The following is a 23,072-nucleotide window of genomic DNA, read 5'->3' on the forward strand; positions in this document are numbered from 1 at the left end:
TACTGTGTTTGTCCCCAATTGTAAAGAGCTACGGAATTTGCTGGCGCTATATAAATAAATGTTGATGATGATGATCTGACAGTTACGACTTGAGAGGTGGAACAGGGGAGGAATCACAAAGCCCATGTACAGTAATGACATCTACATGCAGGTGTGGCTAATTCGAATCCTGTGTTTACCGTAAGTATGTTTTCAAACATATCTTTTGCACCTGCTACATGGTAAGTGTAAATGCCAGATTATAGTGATGACCAATACAGCATTACCTCTCCGATTCTGATTGAGACACCTTCTTAAAAGATATGTGAAAAGTTTGTCTTTGTTTACTACCTTTCACGTATGCGTCTCATAACTAGCACAGAAAAACTGTATTCATTGAAGAGTTATAGTAAGAAGAGTATGTTTGCATTCATTTATTAATTAAGGTACTTCAGCCTGTATGTGTGTCAATGTTTACACCGAAACTACAGTTTATGACGTGTTTTGACCCCTATTCACATCATAACAAACGTTTGGATTTGAATAGGGGCAGAAATACGCATACTCTTTGTAAACAAGTAAAATACTGATATTTTGTGTTCCAACTTGCATCAGGCCCAAAATGTACTGCATCTGCATTGTCCCACAACATAAATGGTGTCAATGTTTGCACTTCGTGATGTTGTTTTTTTTGTTATATCCATCTCTTTTCTTTTGGAAGGTTTTGTCAACCTTACAAGTCCTGAAATGCTGCTTAACTGCATAGGCTTAATTTATGTATTTGTCTGAATGGTCAAGGGAGCTTTCCTTGTGTCTTTCTTGGCTGTTTTGTTTTGTTTTTTTGTTTGGTGGGTGATGGGTCTCAGTCTGTTGTCTTCTTTGTCTTTGCTCTCAAATCACTTTGGCTGGGTCCTTGGCTCAGGTTTCCTGCTGAACAACTAAATAACAATTGAAGTTTAGAAGTAGCCACACATCTCAGCATATTAATCTGCATTTCCACAGTAACTCTGAAAAAATGGTTTTATAGTAAATGGGAATCAGGGGTTTTAGGGCAGTCTTTTATTGCCATATTGACATCCCAGTCGTTTTCCCTTTTGTGCTGCTGAAGTATGTGGTTCATGTTATTGGGTGTCAGATTTCAGCTCAGCTCCTTGTCTTTGTTGAACTGAACGGAGTTTTCCTGTACAATAAATTGCTTACTTTTAGCTCCAACACTTAATATCAAGTTTCAGTGTTCAGACAGTGTATTGGACAATTAAATGTCAATGCCATTGTTTATTCAAGAAAACACGATATTTATATTATATTTATATGTATATGTGTGTGGTTCATCGAGTAATTTAAATGGCAATATTTATCTATGGATATACCGTTCTGCACTGTGTTCTCACTTTATTTTGCTGATTACTTCTATGTATTTGTTCCATCTCTTCTATCAGAACGCCTTATCATTGGCTCGTTTCTGTCTCTAGCCCCTGTCAGCCAATGACAATAGAGCACTGTTTTTCTCAGAAGCTCCGCAATAAAAGGACCTGAATAAAGAAATGAGAAAACAAGTCGGTCGGGCCCGAGAAGGAGAAGCAGGGGCTGCGGCACCGGATCCGATCCGTGCCATTGGAAAATAAGATCAAGCGGCCACAACCGGACCCGCACCACCTTCAATAAGCCAGATAAAGAACCGGTCTGCTTCATATCCCGGCCAGTATCCTGTGTCATCAGAGGTAAGATAGCAAGTGCTGGGCTGCATGAGATGTCCCGAGATATTGGGGCGCAGGGTGACTGGCAGCGCTGTGATACGGTGCTGGGGTACAGGGAGGTGTTCGTGCAGCGGGTGTAGAGGAATTGTCAGTGTCCTGTTCAACTTATAGTCGGGTTACTCTGTATGTAGCGGTGTTATTTATTACCCAGCACTATGCTGCTGCTGGAGATGCCCCAGAACTGTGCTGTATATAGGGATATATTACACTGATACCAAGTTACCCCTAACATCAGCTTGTCATACAGCTGCTAGTGCCCCACTCCTGCCCCTGACATGTATTACTCCACCCGCCCCGACATTATACAGATTCTACCCCTTCCTACTCCTGCCATTTATTACTTACATTACACATAGTCTACTCCTTTCTACTCCTGCCATGTATTACCCCCACTGACATCACAGATTCTACTCCTTCCCCTAATATGTATTACCCCCAGACATTATACAGATCTACTCCTGCCCCTAATATGTATTACCCCCAGACATTATACAGATATACTCCTGCCCCTAATATGTATTACCCCCATTGACATTACAGATTATACCTCTTCCGACATGTATTACCTCTACTGATATTATACATATAAATACCCCTCTCCTGCCCCTGCCATCTATTACCCCTACTGATATTATACATGTATTACCCCTACTATTATACATGTATTACCCCTACTGCTATTATACATATATTACCCCTACTGATATTATACATATATTACCCCTACTGATATTATACATGTATTACCCCTACTGATATTATACATGTATTACCCCTACTGATATTATACATGTATTACCCCTACTGATATTATACATGTATTACCCCTACTGATATTATACATGTATTACCCCTACTGATATTATACATGTATTACCCCTACTGATATTATACATGTATTACCCCTACTGATATTATACATGTATTACCCCTACTGATATTATACATATATTACCCCTACTGATATTATACATATAATGCTCCTCTCCGCTGCTGCCCACTAACATGTGTTGTCCCCACTGACATTACACATATAATTACCCCGGCTCTACCTCTCCCCACTGACCCATGTTATCTCCTGTTACTCCCATTGTGTGTACAGACATTACATAATTACACGGTGTCTGCTAATGCGCTGCTCATACAGAGCTCTGATCCCTGTGTTTATATAGGGACTGTGCCTCCTGTTACCAGCTCCTATACCTGACACTTCTGTATCCCCCCATCCTGTGTCCCGTCACCTCCTCATCCTGTATCCCCCTCTCTCCTCCTGTCCCACCACCGGGTTCCCGTGAATGATTCTGGCATACTGCCCCTCCTCTGTGGCACTATGTCTGCTGTGCCCCTCCGGTGCCCTGGTGTATATTCCCCTCTCCGTCACACACACAGTGCACTGTGGCTGCTGTCCCTCTATGTCACCCTCAGTGAATCACCTTCCCCGTAGTGACAGCCCCCAGACACACACACACACAGGCTGCCCTCCCACCCGCTCAGCGCGCCCGTTCAGCCTCGCGCTTCCCCGGCTACCTTCGCGTGCACTTCAGCTGCAGAGTCGCAGACTCGCGCCTGCCGGTTCAAACCGGCTCTTCTGACACCTGTCTTCTCCTCGTGCCTTGCTTCCGCATGCCGTCCAATCGCAGGGTCTCCACGAGTGCTGACCGTCCAATCCCTGGCCAGGAGGCGGGTCCTGCACCACCGGAGCGCGCTTATTTGCTGTTTCACCACTGCCGGGTACTTGTTCGGGCGGCTGGGGATTTGTGACAGACTCGATAACGGGTCTGTAGGGGAGGAAGCGCCGACAGTGTTGTTCCGTTATACGACAATCTTTATAATGTCGTCATTACAGCATCGCTGCTAGATTCTGCCTCAGCTTTGATTTAGTAGTGTCGAGATCACACATATCCCCATATATATACTGTAGAATTGCAGTCATGTTACCTGAGTGTTGTTTACGTGCCATTAAGTATCTGCTCTAAGTCGCCCCACGGTATCCTCTTGTCAAGACCTATAGTTACATAACGTGAAGGCTGCAAATCAATCATTTCCCTTTTCTGTTTTTTTTTTTCTTAAATGTTACTGTTATAGTTTATATAACAGATGTTTACCCCATAAACATTGCTGCAATAATGCATTATAACCATAGGTCTAAACAACCTTGGATCTTTTTGGTCATTAAAAAAAGTTGATTATGTAAAACATACTTATATTCTAATTATTTTCACACGGAGCAGTAAAAAATAATATTTTATTGACACAGAACACTTACACATGGGTGTTAATTTTACGCATCTAATTGTTTTTAAAGTATGTTAAATGATATTTATCACATCCCAATTGTAAAGCGCTACGGAATCTGCTGGCGCTATATAAATAAATGATGATGATGCATGCACACTTTTTGACAAACCTTTGCTTCATGGTAGAGTTTCCATACATTAAAATCAGAATATAGTGTAGAGCTGTAGGAGCCCTTGGTAAGCATATAGCATACCTTCCAACTTGGGGAATGGGGGCAATGCTCGCATCAGTGCATGCACGAGAAGGATGCATGGGCACACAACACAGGGGCTTGGCCATGGTCCAACAGGAGCGTGTTCAGAGCTCCCAAGCGCTGACTCGCCCCAGCTACATTTAATGCTGCGCGCACCAGTGGCGAGTGTGCGTGCCATCTGTTCACCTCTGTGCTACTATGCAGAGCAGCGTTGAACAGCGCATACCCCCCAAACTTCCTACCATGGAAAAAGCTGTCGGCACGCAGGACAGAGCCCTTAAATGGGGACTGTTCGCCTAAATCAGGGCAGTTGGGAGGTATAATATTGTACACTATGCCGCAGGACTACTGTGAGAACACACTTCTAATGCCCTTTTATAAGCGAGGACAAAGTACAAGGAGTTTAAAGACATTGTTTCAACGCCACTGTGTGCAAGCTCTTTAAGAAGTCAAAGAACGGGCTCAGCTGTGGGAATTAAATATAACTGCACACATGTATTTATTACATTCAGCATTTCTGTGGCTCTTTATTGCTTGTTTCTTACCATTTAGACTCCTATCAAGTTTTTTTTTATAATGGTCACCTCAGCATTTGAAGCACGTACTTAGGGGGGAATTCAATTGGCCGCATTATTGTAAAAAGTAACGCAACCTGCGCACTATTACCGTTATTATGGTAAGAGTGCGCTTAAATGCCGTTATTACGGTAGTTTCAACGCAGGTTTTTCAGAAAGCCGGGTTAAATGTACCGTAATAGCGGTAATAGAGTTATCCCGCCACTACTTGGGGGGGGGGGGGGGGGGGGGATTGAATTCCCCCCATACAGTCATATGTCCATAATGTGGAAAGGTTTTGTGACATTTTATTTAAAAATAGTAATGCTCACCTCTCACTTCAGTTTCATTTTTTAATCTATTTGCAATCATTCTTTCTGTTAATTAGTGATACAATATTTGCAGCAATGGATTATAGGTCTATGCCGGGTCTATTATGAAATCAGTACAGGATATTTAATAGGTAGCTAGAAGCAGACTTCCATTAGGACACCTGGGGAATTAGTGTAGTACAGTTGAATAAAGCTGGATACATACTACGGGTTCTGTACCTGATTATCTTGCCCATTGTACAATAAATCATCATCATCATCACCATTTATTTATAAAAATGACTGTCAGGTCAGATATTGCATTAGTGTGTATGCTCCCACGATCATGTTTTATCGTTCCTAAGCATTATCATATCGTTTGATTTTATAACCGGACTACAAATTTTTATAAACAATGGAGTGATGTTGGACAAATTCTGCAGTGTGTATGCACTCACCACCAGCAGTGTAGGCAGATCTCCATAGAGTGTACAGAGTCATGATCTTTTCAGCCAATGATTATGACAGATGAAGAGCACAGATCTGAAGGTAAATCGTGTAAGTGTACACATGAATCAGCATGCTGATCGGGACTTTCAGTAAAATTGTTAGATATTGCATTGGGAGAAATGTTCTGTAGTGTGTACCCAGCTTTGCAAAGATAGAGTAAATGTGCCTTATGCTTAATCCAAACAACATTATGCTGTTTATGGGATTTTCCAAAACTATCCTAGTGTATAGCCCAGAACGCTTTGTATTTGAAAGTAATTGGGCCATGAGAGATTTAAAGGGGAGAGAAGGTGTGACAGCTCAGTAAAAGGTAGCACATGATTGGTCCGAAGCTGTGTCTAGCCAAACATGGACCACCTACCCCAAGAGCCCATACTGTCTTACTGTCTTTTTCAAATTCCTCCACAAAAAAAAAAACACATTTATTTGGCTTGATGCCGAAAGAGTGAAGAAACCCTTAAATGGGGGCTCTTTTTTGGCTTTGAAAATGTAAAGTGTGTTGTTTTGTACGTTTTTTTTTAACAGCATTTTTAAAGTGAGACCTTTGGCTAATGGAAGTTTATTCTGAGAGAGGACAGGTGTTAATAGATTGGTCAAAGGATTGAAGTCTTTGTCAACTTGCTTATATGCTGTTTGTTCAGCAATAAACAGAGCTCAGCATGGGAAGCAATTGGCCTGGGAAGAAACTCTAGTTATCTGTTTGTCAGTTTTCTCTTCACAGCAATCTTGAATCTTTACTGTGGAATTAAACCATTAGATCTTTGCCCCTCTTGACATCATCCAGTTGATAAGTGTGAACCCAGTGACTTATTTCCTCACTTATTAACTGTTTCCCTCTCAGTACTTTGTGCCTCTTTAGATTTGTGAACAAAGAGTTCATTAGGTATACACAGCTACTTAAAAAAAAAAGAGAGAAGCTTAAAGTATAAGCATCAGTCACAGATAGTAGCTTATTACCTGGAGACAGTGTATTACACTGGCGGGAAGAAATGATCACTGTAATTTGCAGCATCCCTTGTGGGTGAGAGTTTGTAATTTGTATTGAATAATAATGGAATCCCTTTATAAAAAAGGAAATGTTGAGCATTAGAGTCAAACAAATTACAATTCTAATGCAACATGCATTTGTTGCTGGGGAATCGTCAAACTAATCTAGTAGTTTACATAGTAATTAAATTGATAGATCAAGATGGTAAAACAAATGTTTAGTGGTTTAGAGAAAATAGAGGGGGGGAAAATGTGGAAATTTTAAATGAAATCAAAATGTAAAATAATGCATATGGAAGATGACAGTCGTAAAGTATAGTAGAGAATAAACTGTGTAATGTCATGAACAACAGAGAAAACGTAGTATGGAGTTATAGTTTAAGATGACTATTAAGGTAAACAGAAAGTAGTGTGTTTATTCTTTATTAACCTTTATTCAAATGTCAGCATACTCTGCAGTTATTTTGATTTGGGAATAAACATGATAGGGTATTAACAAACTTACAATCTATTGAGCAGGGCCGGTGGAACACACTATGGGGGGTATTCAGTTAGGTTTCCGGTCCGTGGGAACGCGCCGGAATGGGCCGCTAAGTCAGTTCACGGTATCACAATAACGTGGATTTTTGTGCGCACCCCATAGGGTTGCGTAGGAAAATCTGCGTTATTGCGGCCATTATTATTACCGTATTACCGCCAATACTGAGCAGGTTCCGCGGTAAAGCGCGTTACCACGGACTGGAAACCTAATTGAATATGCCCCTATCAGTGTTCCCTCTAAGCTGAGCAATCTGGAAAGGGAAGAGTTAAAAGGTCACTCCAATGAGGGCTCCACCGGAAAGGTTTGCATTCACAATCTGCAGGATGTTTCCTAGTAAGATACAGGTTTAACGCTATAATTTCCAGATTGCTCAGCTTAGAGGGAACACTGGCCCCTATGTGTGGCAGAAGGGCATCAGCTAGTCAGCTTGCGTGCCAAAAAATTGTTTTGGGGCAGGCAAGTTGGCGCGTGCCCTTTCTAGTCCTCCACTTGCTCTCTGCAGAGCAGGGGCATGGCAAGTGCCAGGGTAGAGGTGAAGCCTCTTCCGTATGCGCTCACCTTATGCAATGCAACACCACAAAATCTAGCAGTGCCCCTGTACGTGAGTATAGTCAACTAGTACAATACTTGGTTGTATAGAAAGAGGTATTAGTAGTGGGAAGAGAGGGGCTATATTGCCACTTTCTAGGTAACTGGTAAGACCTCACCTCCAGGACTCTGTACGGTTCTGGAGGCCCTACCTCTAGCAATTAAACAAAATCAAACAACTCTGCCCCCCCTCACCCCAAATAAATAAATAACTTCCCCATACATGAGCCCCACACATGAATTCACCTGTAATAAGGGTGGGAAGAGTGGAAGATAATGGTGCCACTAGATATATATAAAACAAGACATAAATAATTACATTACAACAGTTACATTGTAGCAATATACATTATTTGTTCTGCCTATTTATAACAGTATAAAGTGTTAAAGAAAAAAAATATTTTCTGAAAGTATCTGTGTTGAGACCTCACTTACTCTTTAATTGTTTGCTTTGCAGACTTACATTGACTAAAGAAAAATAAGAACCATGGCTCCAACGCTTGCTACGGCGCATCGGCGCAGGTGGTGGATGGCGTGCACTGCTGTGGTGGAGAACCTTTTCTTCTCTGCGGTGCTTCTGGGCTGGGGGTCTCTGCTCATCATGCTGAAGTCCGAAGGGTTCTACTCCTACATGTGTCACTATCCAGGTACGAATCACCGACACGTTGAGCTTGCATCTGCTTACAAAATCAATCGGCGTTAAAGTTAATGTAATTAACGCCACTTTTCCAAACCCACAGTTTAGTAAATATACCCCCTAGTCTGCAATCACTTGTAGAGAAATGCAGAAATAAACAAAGTGGTGGTGAGTGTCCTGCTTATACAATGTAACATGGATTAAAGGTAAAGCACTCATATCATTCATTAAAAATGTATCATAAAGTGGAATAACATAGAATTAAAACACTTTTTTTTAGACCAACACCAGTTTATAGATATCAAACTGACATTACTGCCAACTGATGTTTTTAAGTCAATTATTTTTGGTGTGGGATAGACTATGGCTAAAATATGGCAGCAGGGTGGCCCAGTGCAACATGCAGCCCTTCATAGGGTCATGTATGGCCCTCCAGACCATATTCATTTCCTCTCCTTGGTCACCCATTCCTAGTGATTTTGCTATGACAGAGTGAGTACAGTGCATTCACACAGTGTATGTCATATTAGTATGTGACTGGATGGTGCTTAAATCTCCCACCATAGGGAAATGTTTTGACTGTGTTAACACTGCAAGCTGCTCTGAACTCCTAGTGCGATGCTTCTTCTCAATGGTACTATGTGACCAGCACAACTCGAGTACAGATAAGACCATACAGAAAATAAAACATAATCAGGTGTATCGCTATTGAGATGTTAATTTGGCCATATGAGATTTGCCAAATATAATTCCTGTTGGTGTTACAACATGTTTTCCTGTGCTTTATCTTTTAGCAATTCCTAAGCACATATTTTGTGTCGGAAGTGTTAGTATCCACTTTTCTAGAAGCTGCACAGATTTCATGTGAGTCATTTGATGCTGGAGAAGCCAGATGGATATTGTTTGCCCCAAGGGATAGTACAAGGCTTAATCTATCCATGAGCTTTGCATTGCTATGTTTATCGAGTGAAGCTTGTATTATAACTACTTGCCCTGTGTTGTATATACCAGGGGTTCTATCCATAGTGATCATCAGGCTGAATATATGACTTTGAGTAACATGTAATTAGCCATATAAGCTGGTCTTTGTTATTCACCAATCAAATTGCTTAGTATTATCAGCTTAAAAGCTTAACCAATGACATTATAGTATAAGTATGAGTTTATTTGTACGAATTGCAGTAATATATATTTCTTTAGATCTCCTCTAGCTCAGAAAACCAGGTTCTAATAGATGTTTTGTTCATATATTACTGCCTGTTCATCCAGCGCAGAATGTCCTACCACGTAACATTTTGGTGAGCACTATTGCTTTGATCCATTGAAGTCTATGGAAGATATTATATTTTGCCAGGAATATGCTATTTTAATTTAAAAAAGCAAAATTCAAATTTATAGAGAAAATACATTTTGCTGAATATTTACTGGAAAATTAAGCAAAACCTACTATATTTGTTTAAATTAGTATTTTATTGGAGAAGTACTGCTTCTCTGGACAGGTACTGTTTTGAGTACTGACTATAGCACCAACTGGCCTCCATGATGTTTAGAGCAGGTTGTTCACAGATAGCTTTATCGTTATCTAGGCACATACACTGACACTTTTTAAATTATCATTATTTATAATGACATTGATACAGCAGGGGCAGCAAGTGTAGAGGAAGATAGTAGGCTGGATGCATAACCACTCTATATTAGTTGAAGGTAGACTGGGTAATTATATGCCTCCTGCAGGCTTTGTGTGTTAATAGATTCAGTCAGGAGGTTGGTGCCTCGTGAGCCGGTTACTTATAGTAGATGAACTGGTGTGAGACAAGTGATGTGAAAGCTGCAGTTTCAGAATGTCGGTGCCCTTTTTTTCCCCAGACACCAATCTTCAGTTCAGGAACATATTTCCACACTGTCATTGTCTTACGTCATCACAGGACAGTCACCGCTTTGTTGGAGCTACATTTGTAGATGCACGTTTCTGAGACTGCCCTGCATTACTTCACAATGGACATTTATTTATTCTTCTGCATATACACAAAGGGGAAATTAATTCCATCTAACCTTTTTCTCATAATCAAAATTATGGTGTGATTGGTGGACTTATTTCTGGATTGAACAGTGTGCCCACCCTCCTGAAGTTCTTTACCAACTAATATATTGCTGTGAACAGTCTGAATGAGACAGTTCTCAGAATTGGTAACGTATACATAAAAATCAAGTTTGCTGAAAGTCAGCAAATTTACTGACTGTGATATGATTTTATATTTACACCTGTTGGTAAGAAGTGAGTAAAATGTTATTCAATGTAATATGTACCAAACCATATAATTTTAAACTGTATAGGGTTGTGAACTCCGTAATTAAAACCCATGATTCCCATTGTCATTCAGATGATTTTACTATTTTTAGTTTTGGTATAAGTGTTAGAAAGACTATTTATAGTGGTTTAATGCTAAAATGAACTGTGGTGTCTTGAAAGTAAATGTGACCGTTTTCTTTCACCCAGGAAAACTAACTGCGTTGACTGTAAATACATAATCTAATGTTTTTCCTCTGTGTCACTGAAACTAACATGTCCTGCTAATAGTCCACATGACATTTAAACCGCCAGCAGGTATATATGCCTTATGCATATTAGAAACCTTTACACCTACACCTTGTCCCGTCATCAAATAATTTTATTAGCATTTGACTTTTACCATGTGGGCAAAGGACAAGAACTTTTCTTGTTGTTTAGCAATCCAGGCAACGCCTCTGCCATAATGTGCTCTAAAAGCTGCTGCCACAGGCATGAAATTGGGTAGATGTAGCATAAAAAATGAGATATGAAAGAAGGACTCTGATCACATCTGCATGTACTCCTGCTATCTGTAATCTGGCCAGAAACAGCATCTCAGCACTCCAGGAGCTGCCCTTTGGACTGTTAAGTAAATTTCAGCTGTCTAACCAGGCTCCCAGAACTGCTGAGTCTTCTGCTGAACTTTGGCTAGAAAAGGGCAGCCAGCCTGGTCTGAATCTCTGAGATGATCAGTGTGTGGAAACATGAATCGCCTCATTAGACCTGCCTGGTCTCCTGATGCCATTAACAGATTATAGAATAATGCAGTATTTGTCTGGCATCAGCTATGCTGAATTCATTCATAATATAGATGAAATTAAAATGCTCTATTATTTGCCATATTGACACTTTTTCCATGTACCCACCGGAATTTTTCGGTGTTAAAAAACGATAATACATAAGGAGTGAAACTGAATCCAAAGTGCATTTGACATGCTTTATGTTTTGAGCAATTCTACTAGTCTTTTTGAGGTCACAGTAGGCTTCCCAAATGTGTTTAATTTGCTGTAAATGCAATGAGTAGAACAAGATGCATTCAGAAAAACCCTGGAAACATCTGGTTGTATTTTCAGACACATTTGCATGCAGTATACCAATGCTTACAAATGCTAGTAACATGCATGAAAATAATACTAGTAAGTACAAGGCCTTACCTTGTACTCGTCTCCTACACGCAGTGGATGCAGAGATTTTGTGGACTGAACCAGTATTCACAAGAATGAAGCCTTTCAATTCACTAGGAAAATGCTACATCCACTGTGTGTAGATGACAGATACACCCTAAGGGGTATATTTACTAAACTGCGGGTTTGAAAAAGTGGAGATGTTGCTTATAGCAACCAATCAGATTCTAACTGTCATTTATTTAGTGCATTCTACAAAGTGATAGCTAGAACCTGATTGGTTGCTATAGGCAACATCTCCACTTCTTCAAACCCGCAGTTTAGTAAATCTAGCCCTAAGACTACATACACACTGGCATTACCATTCTTTCTTTTAAATAATGAGTCCCTAAAACGAGTTAAGTGCATGTAAACATGTGAAAATAGAAATGTTTGTAACAAATGAGCAACAAATATTTGTGGTTTTTCATACATGTAACTTACATTGCATTATAGTGCGTTTCCTCTTCCATTATACAGTATGAGCAATGCAGTGGAAAACGTAACATTCATCTCAATATAAACGTAATGCTGCAGCTAAAATGCTACCACATGCCTCTGTCTTGAATCAACTTCCTGTTTGTTTAAATGGTGCAGATTGAACACATTAGTGAATGCATCTAAATGCATATCAAGCAAATACAACAACATACATAAATGCAATGTGGTTTATGTGTATTGGTACTTACATTCTAACATGCATTAAAGAAACGCATTGCAAACGCCTGTGTGTACATAGCATCACTCATTATAAATAATGCAACAAGTTATAATGGACCATTAGTGTAACACTTTTTATGTATTGTAAAGTAAACATTGCAACAGACCACATATGCTACTTGCTGTATTTGAATATATATGTGGTTCATTCTGGTGTTCATTATAACACAGTGAGTCCTGTGGCCACATCTCCTATTGAGATCAATTATTCCTATTCCAAATGACGCTGAGCTCAGGCTGAATAGACAATGGTTGCAAATGAACCTGGGATGTGTTCTCTTGTATTGTCCATTTCAGTAACACTACACCTTTCATAGGTTAATGTCTCTCTGTTGGAATGTAAACTACTGAAAATGATGGACCCATTCACATAAAAAGTGGCCTAAGAATCACAGCGGGTGAGGGGCCTAAGAATCACAGTGGGTGAGGGGCCTAATAATTTCAGCAGATGAGGGGCTTAAGAATCACAGTGGGTGAGAGGCCTAAGAATCACAGTGGGTGAGAGGCCTAAGAATCACAGTGGATGAGCGGCCTAAGAATCACAGTGGGTGAGCGGCCTAAGAATCACAGTGGTTAAAGGGCCTAAGAATCACAGCGGACGAGGGTGATGGGCCTAAGAATCACAGCGGGTGAGGGGTCTAAGAATCACAGCAGGTGAGCGGCCCAAGAATCACAACGGGTGAGGAGTCTAAGAATCACAGCGGACAAGGGGCCTAAGAATCACAGCAGACAGCGGGTGGTGGGCCTAAGAATCACAGCGGACGAGGGGCCTAAGAATCACAGCGGACGAGGGGCCTAAGAATCACAGCGGACGAGGGGTCTAAGAATCACAGCGGACGAGGGTCTAAGAATCACAGCGGATGAGGGGTCTAAGAATCACAGTGGATGAGGGGTCTAAGAATCACAGTGGATGAGCGGCCCAAGAATTTCAGCGGATGAGGGGCTTAAGAATCACAGTGGTTAAGGGGCCTAAGAATCACAGTGGGTGAGAGGCCCGTAATGATTTAACTAAAGCTAGGTTCACACTACATCATCATCACCATTTATTTATATAGCGCCACTAATTCCGCAGCTCTGTACAGAGAACTCATTCACATCAGTCCCTGCCCCATTGGAGCTTACAGTCTAAATTTCCTAACACACACAGACTAGGGTCAATTTGTTAGCAGCCAATTAACCTGCCAGTATGTTTTTTGGAGTGTGGGAGGAAACCGGAGCACCCGGAGGAAACCCACGCAAACACGGGGAGAACATACAAACTCCACACAGATAAGGCCATGGTCGGGAATTGAACTCATCAGTTGTGAGACAGAAGTGCTAACCACTAGGCCACCCGATTATCGTGCCTATCACACGATAAATGACTGTTAGGTCTGATATCCCATTAGTGTGTACGATCCAATGATCATGTTTTATCGTTCCAAAACACATTGTATCATTTCCTTTGATTTTATAAACAGACTAAAAATCTCTATAAGCGATGGAACGATGTTGGGCCAATTCTGCAGTGTATATGCACTCACCACCTGCAGTGTAGGCAGATCTCCATAGAGTTTACAGAGTCACAATCTTTTCAGCAGAGAGTTTTGTCAGATGAACAGCACAGATCTGACGGTAAAACGTGTATTGCATGTACACATAGCTCTACATGCTGATCAGGACTATCAGTCGGTGGTTAACCAATAGTGCATCGGGAGAAATGTTCTGTAGTGTGTACCCAGCCTAATTATTTTTCCCACATTCTTCTGAATTCAAATATTACATTTATTTGCTTTTGTTAGAGATGGCTGTATAAATGCAGTAAGACATTACCATGGAATAAACAGCATTGGTGTAATTATACTAAGTTATCTTTAATCCCTGTATTATGTCATTCTAGGCAACAGATCATTCTTGGCACACAAATATATAATCAAAGAACTGAACTTTGTTTGTTTGTAGCATAGTTTATTTTATTACATAGCTTTATAGTGTAATAATTGCTCCTAAGAATTTACCCTTGTTCACCGATCCAGATAAGAAAGATATGTGGAAATAGTGCCTGATAGGACTTAGGGGTAGTACATGACGTATCATTTTCATTCTTTAAGGCGTCTTTTGTTTCGTCTTCAGCAAAATATCTGCTAGTTGGGTAATAGTACACCAGCTCCTCAAAAAGTCTAATCTCAACAGAAAGTATGTTTTGTGTGTCAGCATTTATGGCTGATGAAAGCTGTTGAGTCATATTAGAGTAGAAGGAATACTTATTTAGGCTTCAACTTCTTTATTCTACAAACTGTCAAAATGCTTAAACATTTAGACACTTACAAAGTGCAAATTGTAAATATAATATAACATCAGTCATAACGAACTGTTGGGCCCTGTTCCTCCTTGGTATCAAGAATGTGTTCCTGAGAGCCAAGATGATCGTTCACTCCTTTCATCATCTAGTTTTATATACAGCTGTCTGTATGTACAGTTTGTATGTACAGTTGTCTGAAGGAAGAATGTAGAGTCCAAAAAAACTGCACTTGTATCACTGTCTTGATGTGTTCTGTCCCTTTATCAATGCTAACATTTTAGCAAGAGCTGGAAAGACAGTGACGGTCATGTACAGAGCAATACAATGCGGATTCCTAATTGCCAGCTATCCACATAAATACTTTTGCCGTTCGTCTGCCTTTATTTGCATTTTGTGGATCTTTGGTCCATGACTGAGATGTAAAATGTGTCAACAAAAGTAAAATTATCATATCAAAGTAATATCATTTATCATCACCTTTGTTAAGTTAAATATTTAACTTTTTTAGTTCTTAAATATTGCTTGTTAAAGCCTCATTTTGTGTCTTAGAAAACTCATGTCAAGAAAGGGGGACATTCATTTTAATATTTATAGTACGTTGGTTTACATGCCCTCAGTAACTTTATGAAACTTGCCTATATGGTGCAAAAGGCAGTCTAATAAAACTAGTGGCCAAGTCACGGTTGCCGCTACCTCTAAAGATCCTGTACGATTTACACAAATATAAAAGCTCAGTGGACTATTGCTTAAATGGGGACTCCTTCAAATACGAGCAGTCTCCACCCGTGAAAGTTCATTAGAATATCTCATCCAGCAAGTGCTATGTCTTTTTTTGCCTAGAAGGACAACATTAGCAGTAGGAAAGAGGGGACAGGACTTGATGATGCGAAACGCGTCGTCATTCTCCCTGCACTTGGACTTCCCCTCCGGCAACTATGATTTAAATGTTTGCTAAGCAGTTACTTTAAACATTGAAATTCCATTCCCCGCTATTTTATTTTTTGAGGGTAATATTGTTCCAATCTTTCATTTTATTGAATTAAAGCAGAAAAATAGATTACACTACACAAAACACAGTTACAGTAATATATCTAGGTCCGTATAAAATCCATGAATCAGCGTACTAAAATCCATTATAATAATAATTTGATTATATGAGTTCAACTAACATGAAAACAGGAACTGACTGTTGGGGAATGTTAACTTGGTTTAATTGTCACACAGTTTAATTGTCTAAGAAAGTATATATCTTCAGGATGTGCTAATAGCCCTCTAAGGCTCCCACACCCTTCAGTGTCACTGCAGGAGGACATGTGTACAGCAGCAGTAAGCTGGCTTTCTGAAGAGCATTCACATTGCTTTTACTTTGGCTTTGAAATAAATGAAGCTGGTATGTGTTCTCTTGCATTGTGCATTTACGTAACAGTACACCTTTCAAAGGCTAATGTTTCTCTGTTTGAATGTAAGCTACTGAATATGATGGACCTATTCACATAAAAAAGGCATTTGAGTGCTACATTGTAATCACACTCTGGTACTATTTCCACGCCAAGCATAACAATTGACATCTCTTCAAATGACTTCCTTCAGTCTATTCACTGCCTGTTGGATGTTAGCATGCTATTCCTGTATGGCATCCATTATTACTAGCTTGTAAGGCAGAGCTGTAATAACTACTGCACATTATCCAAATGTAAGTTGTGCATTACAGTAACGTTATGAATTTTCACAGTACTTTTATAATGGATCTGTTGGCACTTTAAAATAAAGAGTATTCATTGTTTAGTCAAACAGCCCTTCATGGTAAAAGTAGCTCTAACATTAATTAGAATATGGATTTATCCCAAAGGACACTGATTCCATGCAACAGACCACATATGTTACTTGCTGTAGTTGCATACATTTGTGGTTTATTCCTGTGGTTCATTCCCGTATTCATTATAACACAGTGTGTCCTATTGAGATCAATTATTCCTATTCCAAATGACATGTAGCTGAACACAGCTCAGGCTTAATGGACCATGGTTGCAAATGAACCTAGGATGTGTTCTCTTGCATGGTGCATTTCAGTAACACTACGCCTTTCATAGGTTAATAAACTACTGAATATGTTGGGCCCAGTCACATAAAAAAGCATGTATATACTACACTATATACAAATATTGATACTATTTTCACAGTGTTGAGCATAATAAACTGCCATCTTTCCAAATGACTTCATTCAGTCTACTTACCGCCTGTTGAAATTTAGCATTTTTTTTAACAAAAAATTCAGTACTTGTTAATTATAAGGGAGCCACATTTTGGCTCAGCCCACTCTTGGTAATGATTTTAAATCTCCCCCTGTGCAGCCATGCTGCCTGGCTGTTACTAAGACTGATCTTGCTTCCTGACTGTCACTAAACTTGATCCCGCTGCCTGGCTGTTACTGAACCCGATCTTGCCATCTGGCTGTCACTAAACTCGATTCCACTGTCTGGCTGTCACTAAACTCGATCCCTCTGTCTGGCTGTCACTAAACCCGATTTAAATGCCCAGCTGTCATGGAACCTTATCCCACTGCTTGGCTGTCACTAAACCCATCCGATTGCTTGCCTGACAATCCCTAACTCCGATCCCGCTGCCTGCCTGTCACTAAAATGGATCCCGTTGCCCTGCTGTCACTAAACCCAATGCCTGGCTGTCACTGAACCCAAGCCTCCTGCTAGACAGTCTGAAACCTGGTCCCACTGCTGGCCTAGCTGTCAATTTATCCGATTCGATGAGTAAAAGGGAGAGTAAAATCATTTAAATGCAATAGGGAATGAAGAGATCGTGAAAAAAGTGATTGCCAGGGAAAGTCAAATCAGGGAGTGCTTCCTAGGTTTAACTGTATATAACTTTCTGATTTCCCATTAGCGTTATATATAAACATGCAAGAGTACTCATGTTTAATTAAATGTAGTCATTATATTTATTGTTTAGATTGTAATCATATATCCAATTTACCCTAGTAACACTATAGCATGAAGGATACAACAAGCAATTGGATATAGTATCTTCAAGCCTTGTGGCAGGATGGAGGTTAAGGTATGCTACATTTGTGGAATTTGCTCCTATAGCTGTAAATAAGGGTTGTAAAATACAAAACACCTTCTAGGAGTTTCACATAATCCAAGGCTAATGGCCCAGAACAGTGCAAACACACGGAAGTGAATGGAGGCAAAATTGTAGGGTTGCAAACACCAATGCTAACACTTCAATGCTTTATCTGCTTTAAATACTGTTATTTAATTTAATCATTATACATTTGTTATCCAAGAATACAACTACTAATCAAATATCAGCAATTTCTATTCTTTACTAGTAACCTTCATAGTGATAAACTGCAGTAGAGGATGCAGAACTCCAAGATATGTTCTAAATATTCCTATTATCTACAGTAAATGATATATTGTGCAGATGGTAGGTGGAACAGTCTAAGCACTTCTGAAGTGATTCCTGTAAAAGTCAAGATCGAAAGGGTTAACAAAGTTGAAATGACTGATTTCACCCGTGCTAGCCCTGTGTTTGTCATGTATCACCATCACTGTAAAGCTCTGTCTAAGATCTACCGCTAGCTGAAAGTATGAGAAACTTTACAAGTGTCGCTGGCTGGGAAGGGGTTAAGTGCCGCACATGTACAATCAACACCAGCAGCAATGAAGATGTTCACTGTGGCGAAAGTTATTTTTCTGGAGTAATGTCTCCACCGTTCACCTGGATTGTCCTGGAAAGATAACTTTCACAAATTGCTTTAGTATAATTATATTTTTTATCAATATGCGACAATAAAAAATATTAGTTATAGATATAATCTGGAGGGACTTTCATAAATAGACCTGTAAAACCTGCATGACAAAGATGACAAATAGTTTTGCACACATTTATTATATCACAGCTTTGTCAGCATTTAGGGAAACAGCTTTTGTTAGTTTCATGTTGTGCTCAATCTAACTTTACATGGGTATTGACTACAGCTGTTTGCTCTTCAGGGAACTGGCAACAAAAGTATTCCTGATACTGAACTTACTGGGCGCAGGCTGGTGATTCCTGACCACCAGGCCTTGTTGTTTCAGTAGCTGCTGGACAATGAGCGTCTTTATGGTGTGATTTTTAAACGTTTTGTCAGTCTATTGTAGTATCCTGCACTGCAGGTCGCTTCCTACTTCAAGTCTCTTCCCATCCAAACAAAATAAATATGTTGACTTAATATGTGAAGGCAGTAAAGCGGCTCTGGCTTCTGGACGTGACAAATGCTTTCTCCAATATTCCAAATTACCATGAAATGTTCTCCTAATACAGTGCATGTAAACATGTAACTAAGGAGAGAATATGGAAATCCTACCAAAGCAGGGGCCTTGTAGCCTTTATGCTGGATTGAGGTAGATGGGCCTTAATTAAGAGAGGAAATAGGAAACAACAGGAAGGAATTTATAAAAAGAACACTGAACTAATGCGTGGTATGGGAGTTTGATTCTTCCTGGAAACCTACCCAGACTCTGGAGTCCTCATGCTCATTTATGACTTATACACTTCAAGCATAATACAATAACATTAAGGCTCATTCGTATTGACCCCAGCACAATGACAACAACATGTCACGATGACACTTGAGTACACCCTACAACCTTCGATAAGTCTGGGCGTATTTGTTTTAGCACTTACAGTTTGTGAGCATACAATACATATAAAATCCAGGTTGTCATTCTCTACTGTGTTCCATGTCACTTATTTATATGGCGACTGTGTTTAGACACTATTTTATCCGTAAAGTACTGAAGTAGCAATTCTCAGGAATACCCCTAGCTTAACGTTACCTGTTAATGTCATTGTCTACACTCTGTGCTACACTGTGGATCCAGTGGGCTTCTATGTAGAAGCAATAATATAATTTAACGGCACGTTTCACTAGGGGCCTGTTGTATATGCTGAGCAGTATACATTGTGCACAGGAGAAGCAGTAGGATATTCGGCCCCATCTGTAACCGAATATGTGTAAAACACTTTTATATGAAAGTCAAATATCCAACTTTCAACATCAGTTTTACTATTGCCCTTTTATTCTTCTTTTGGTGCTCTTGTAAGTTGACATTTAGTAGTTTTTGTGACTACTGAGAAGGTCACATTCCAAAATATTCCTTTATACAGCAGTAAAACTAACTGTGGTTACTGATTAACCAAAACATAATACTTAATGTTACTGAAAGCCATTACTTATAATGTGCGAGCATTGAGTTTGGGATATTGTAGAATCCAGAGCTTAGATTTCCAAGTCACATTTCAGCAAATTAAGTACACAAATTCCATGTTACTCTCAAACAGTTAAAATTCATGGATGTTGGGATAGGCCCGTCATTTCCTCGTTCTGTGCAGTCCCTCCAGGAGCCTTGTCAGATGGGGCAAAATGACATTTGTGATTTCAGAAATACGCAATTTCTCAGCAAATGCATTTGTTTAGTAACATATGTGCCCTCTTTCAGCTCTGCTGACAGTTTGTGGTTGAGTACATGACTGTGGTACTCCAAATAGCGGGAATACTATCAGCATTTAGTGTTTTGGAAGCTCTTAAACTCTATTGTGTGGAACACTTGTTTTCATTAGCTGTGGTGTGTGGAACAAACATTCACACACTGTTATTCTCTGAATGCTTTGGAGCACATTATGTCTCAGGACATGTCCAGTTTCATTACACGAGTTGTAAGAACAAGAGAATATATCACTGCTCACAATAAACAATTATTGGCACACGAGAAACTTCAGGATCTAGAGGACACTTTGCCCTTTTTGTCACGTGAAACTAAAGTGTCCGCAGCCATATTTTATATTGTATCACACTGGAGCACCTCCATGCCAATGATAAATTGAGTGTTATATTAAAATAAAGAATTGGTTTACTGTGTTGCAACATAGGCATGTGTCTATCTATACACCTTCACAGTACTCTGATGTTCCCAGAAATATGCATGTATAGGAACACAAATATATTCAATAACTGGCACCTTGTCACTGGTTCCTATTGAACAAATAGACTGTGATTCAGGCCACAGAATGTCTGCCTCCTATGTGTGTCACAACCAATGCAGTAGAGCATGGCCACTTAACCTATTGGTTAATGAAATTCTTAATCATATCATACCTCCCAACTGCCCGATTTAGGAGGAACAGTCGTGATTTGAGGGCTCTGTCCTGCAACTCGAATTGGGACAACTTTGTGCCGCAGGTGGAGGTATGGTGTGTGGGGTGGCACATAGCACTTGAAAAGCGCTAGGCACGCCCACAGTGGTGTGGCCACGCCCCCTTTGTGACAGGTCGCACACCCTGTCCTAATTGAAGAAGAGGCAATGTTGGGAGGTATCGTCATCATCATCAACATTTATATAAAGCCAGCAAATTCCGTAGCGCTTTACCATTGGGGACAAAGAGTAATAAACAAATTGGGTAAAACAGCCCTGCTCACAAGCTTACACTCTATGAGGTATGATCATATTTTCAGATCAGTTAGTATCACATTTCATATCCATAATATTTTAACAATTACATAATTTGTACACAACAGTATATAAATAGTACAAAACAAAGTACATTATTAAATAACAACAAAACCATGGTTTGCAAAACTGATGGGCACACCTAATTTGGGAGCAAGTTATGAAATCCTGCAGTAAAGAGTTAATCCCCCCCCCCCTCCCAGAGTTTTACCGAAAGGTCTATATAGACATTAATTATGATGTCCTGTAAGACAAACAAACCCTTTTCTGTCTTGGGAACTGAGCCAGAATCCTTCAAAACAGTCTTAGTGCTGAGGACACTGGCAATAAGACCTCTCTACAGACAGCCTGTTCCATTCCAGAGCTAAAACAGGCTGTTTACTGATAACTAATACCCACTGCCTTGTTTGCACTCACTTAAGACTGTCTACAATACTTATAACCAATAACCAATGACAGAGTGTTGGCTTTGTGTGAAATATGAAGCAGGGAAAGCCAGTGGCAAGAACCACCATATTGAATTGTACTACTCTTATACATGGCTTTAGTCCATTGCTTATCTGACTAACCTTTCACCCACATCTGTTTCCTGTTACCTTATCCTTGTTTTGCTAAAGTCGCTAAATACACAGAGACAACTGATGGGGGATGGAAGGAAATGATGAAGATAAATGTGTGCATCTTCTGTCTCTGCCTGGATATTTACCATAGATGTAGAATTATTAACATAGCACATCTAGGGCAAAATCAATTTTTGTAGTTAGTATTTATTGATCTTTCACATGTTGACCATTGAAATAACATGTATGAGAAGGCTTTGTTTGTTCCTTTTTATGTACGTTTAAAAAGACAGTTAATTTCAAAACGGAAACAGAATTCTCTCAGAAACTCTGAAAATAACTCTGAAACATACTGGCCAGACTGGCAGCTTCCTGAAATGGAAGGATCTCAAGGTGGTCTACAAAGGTTATACCAGTCTGCATTTCTGCACTTCAGGAGCAAGCAGCTACTCAAAAAAGCAAAACCCTTATTTTAAAATGTTAGAGCCTTCTAGGTGTACTTGCAAACCTCAAAGTGCCAATGAGGGACAAAGAGATTTGTTATAAAAACATAGCTTCCTTGTTGTGTTCAAAATTGAAACGTATCAACAGACTTTCAGATATAGTGCTGTTTTTGGCAGTAAAAATAAATGCTGTGATTGTCTACTATTTCAAAATTGTGATAGTTAATAGTCGTTGATGCAATGTTTATGTATTGATCCAAGACAGCAGTCTGCCGTATGGCAGCCTGCATTAAGCAACTCCTGAATGATTTTCAGACAGCTTTCAAAAGAAAAAAAAAAGACAATACAGTTCATTATCATCTATTTATTTATATAGTGCCACTAATTACGCAGTGCTGTAGAAAAAACTCAAATCAGTCCCTGCCCCAATAGAGCTTACATTCTATATTCCCTAACACACACACTAGGGTCAATATTGATAGCAGCCAATTAACCTACCAGTATGTTTTTAGAGTGTGGGAGGAAACCGGAGCACCCGGAGGAAACCCACACAAACACGGGAAAATATACAAACTCTACACAGATAAAGCCATGCTTGGGAGTTGAACTCATGACCCCAGTGCTGTGAGATAAAGTGCTAATCACTGAGCCACCGTGCTGCCCATCCTTCTCTATAACACACCCATTTTTGAGGGTAGGAAGCATTGATTAG

At 39.8% G+C, this 23,072-nt stretch overlaps 1 protein-coding gene across 1 annotated transcript in view; it reads left to right on the plus strand.

Annotated features, from left to right (window-relative positions):
- The first annotated feature begins 1,533 nt into the window (after window positions 1-1,533).
- The window catches only part of SLC43A2 (solute carrier family 43 member 2), a 49,332-nt gene continuing 27,793 nt past the window's right edge, over window positions 1,534-23,072 (plus strand). The window contains exons 1-2 of the mRNA XM_075196714.1: window positions 1,534-1,700; window positions 8,176-8,365. Coding sequence (XP_075052815.1) covers window positions 8,206-8,365 — 160 coding nt within the window. The 5' untranslated portion in view covers window positions 1,534-1,700; window positions 8,176-8,205. The remainder of the gene's footprint in view (window positions 1,701-8,175; window positions 8,366-23,072) is intronic.

This window comes from Mixophyes fleayi, chromosome 2, assembly GCF_038048845.1.
Source record: "Mixophyes fleayi isolate aMixFle1 chromosome 2, aMixFle1.hap1, whole genome shotgun sequence".
In the NCBI taxonomy this organism is placed as follows: domain Eukaryota; kingdom Metazoa; phylum Chordata; class Amphibia; order Anura; family Limnodynastidae; genus Mixophyes; species Mixophyes fleayi.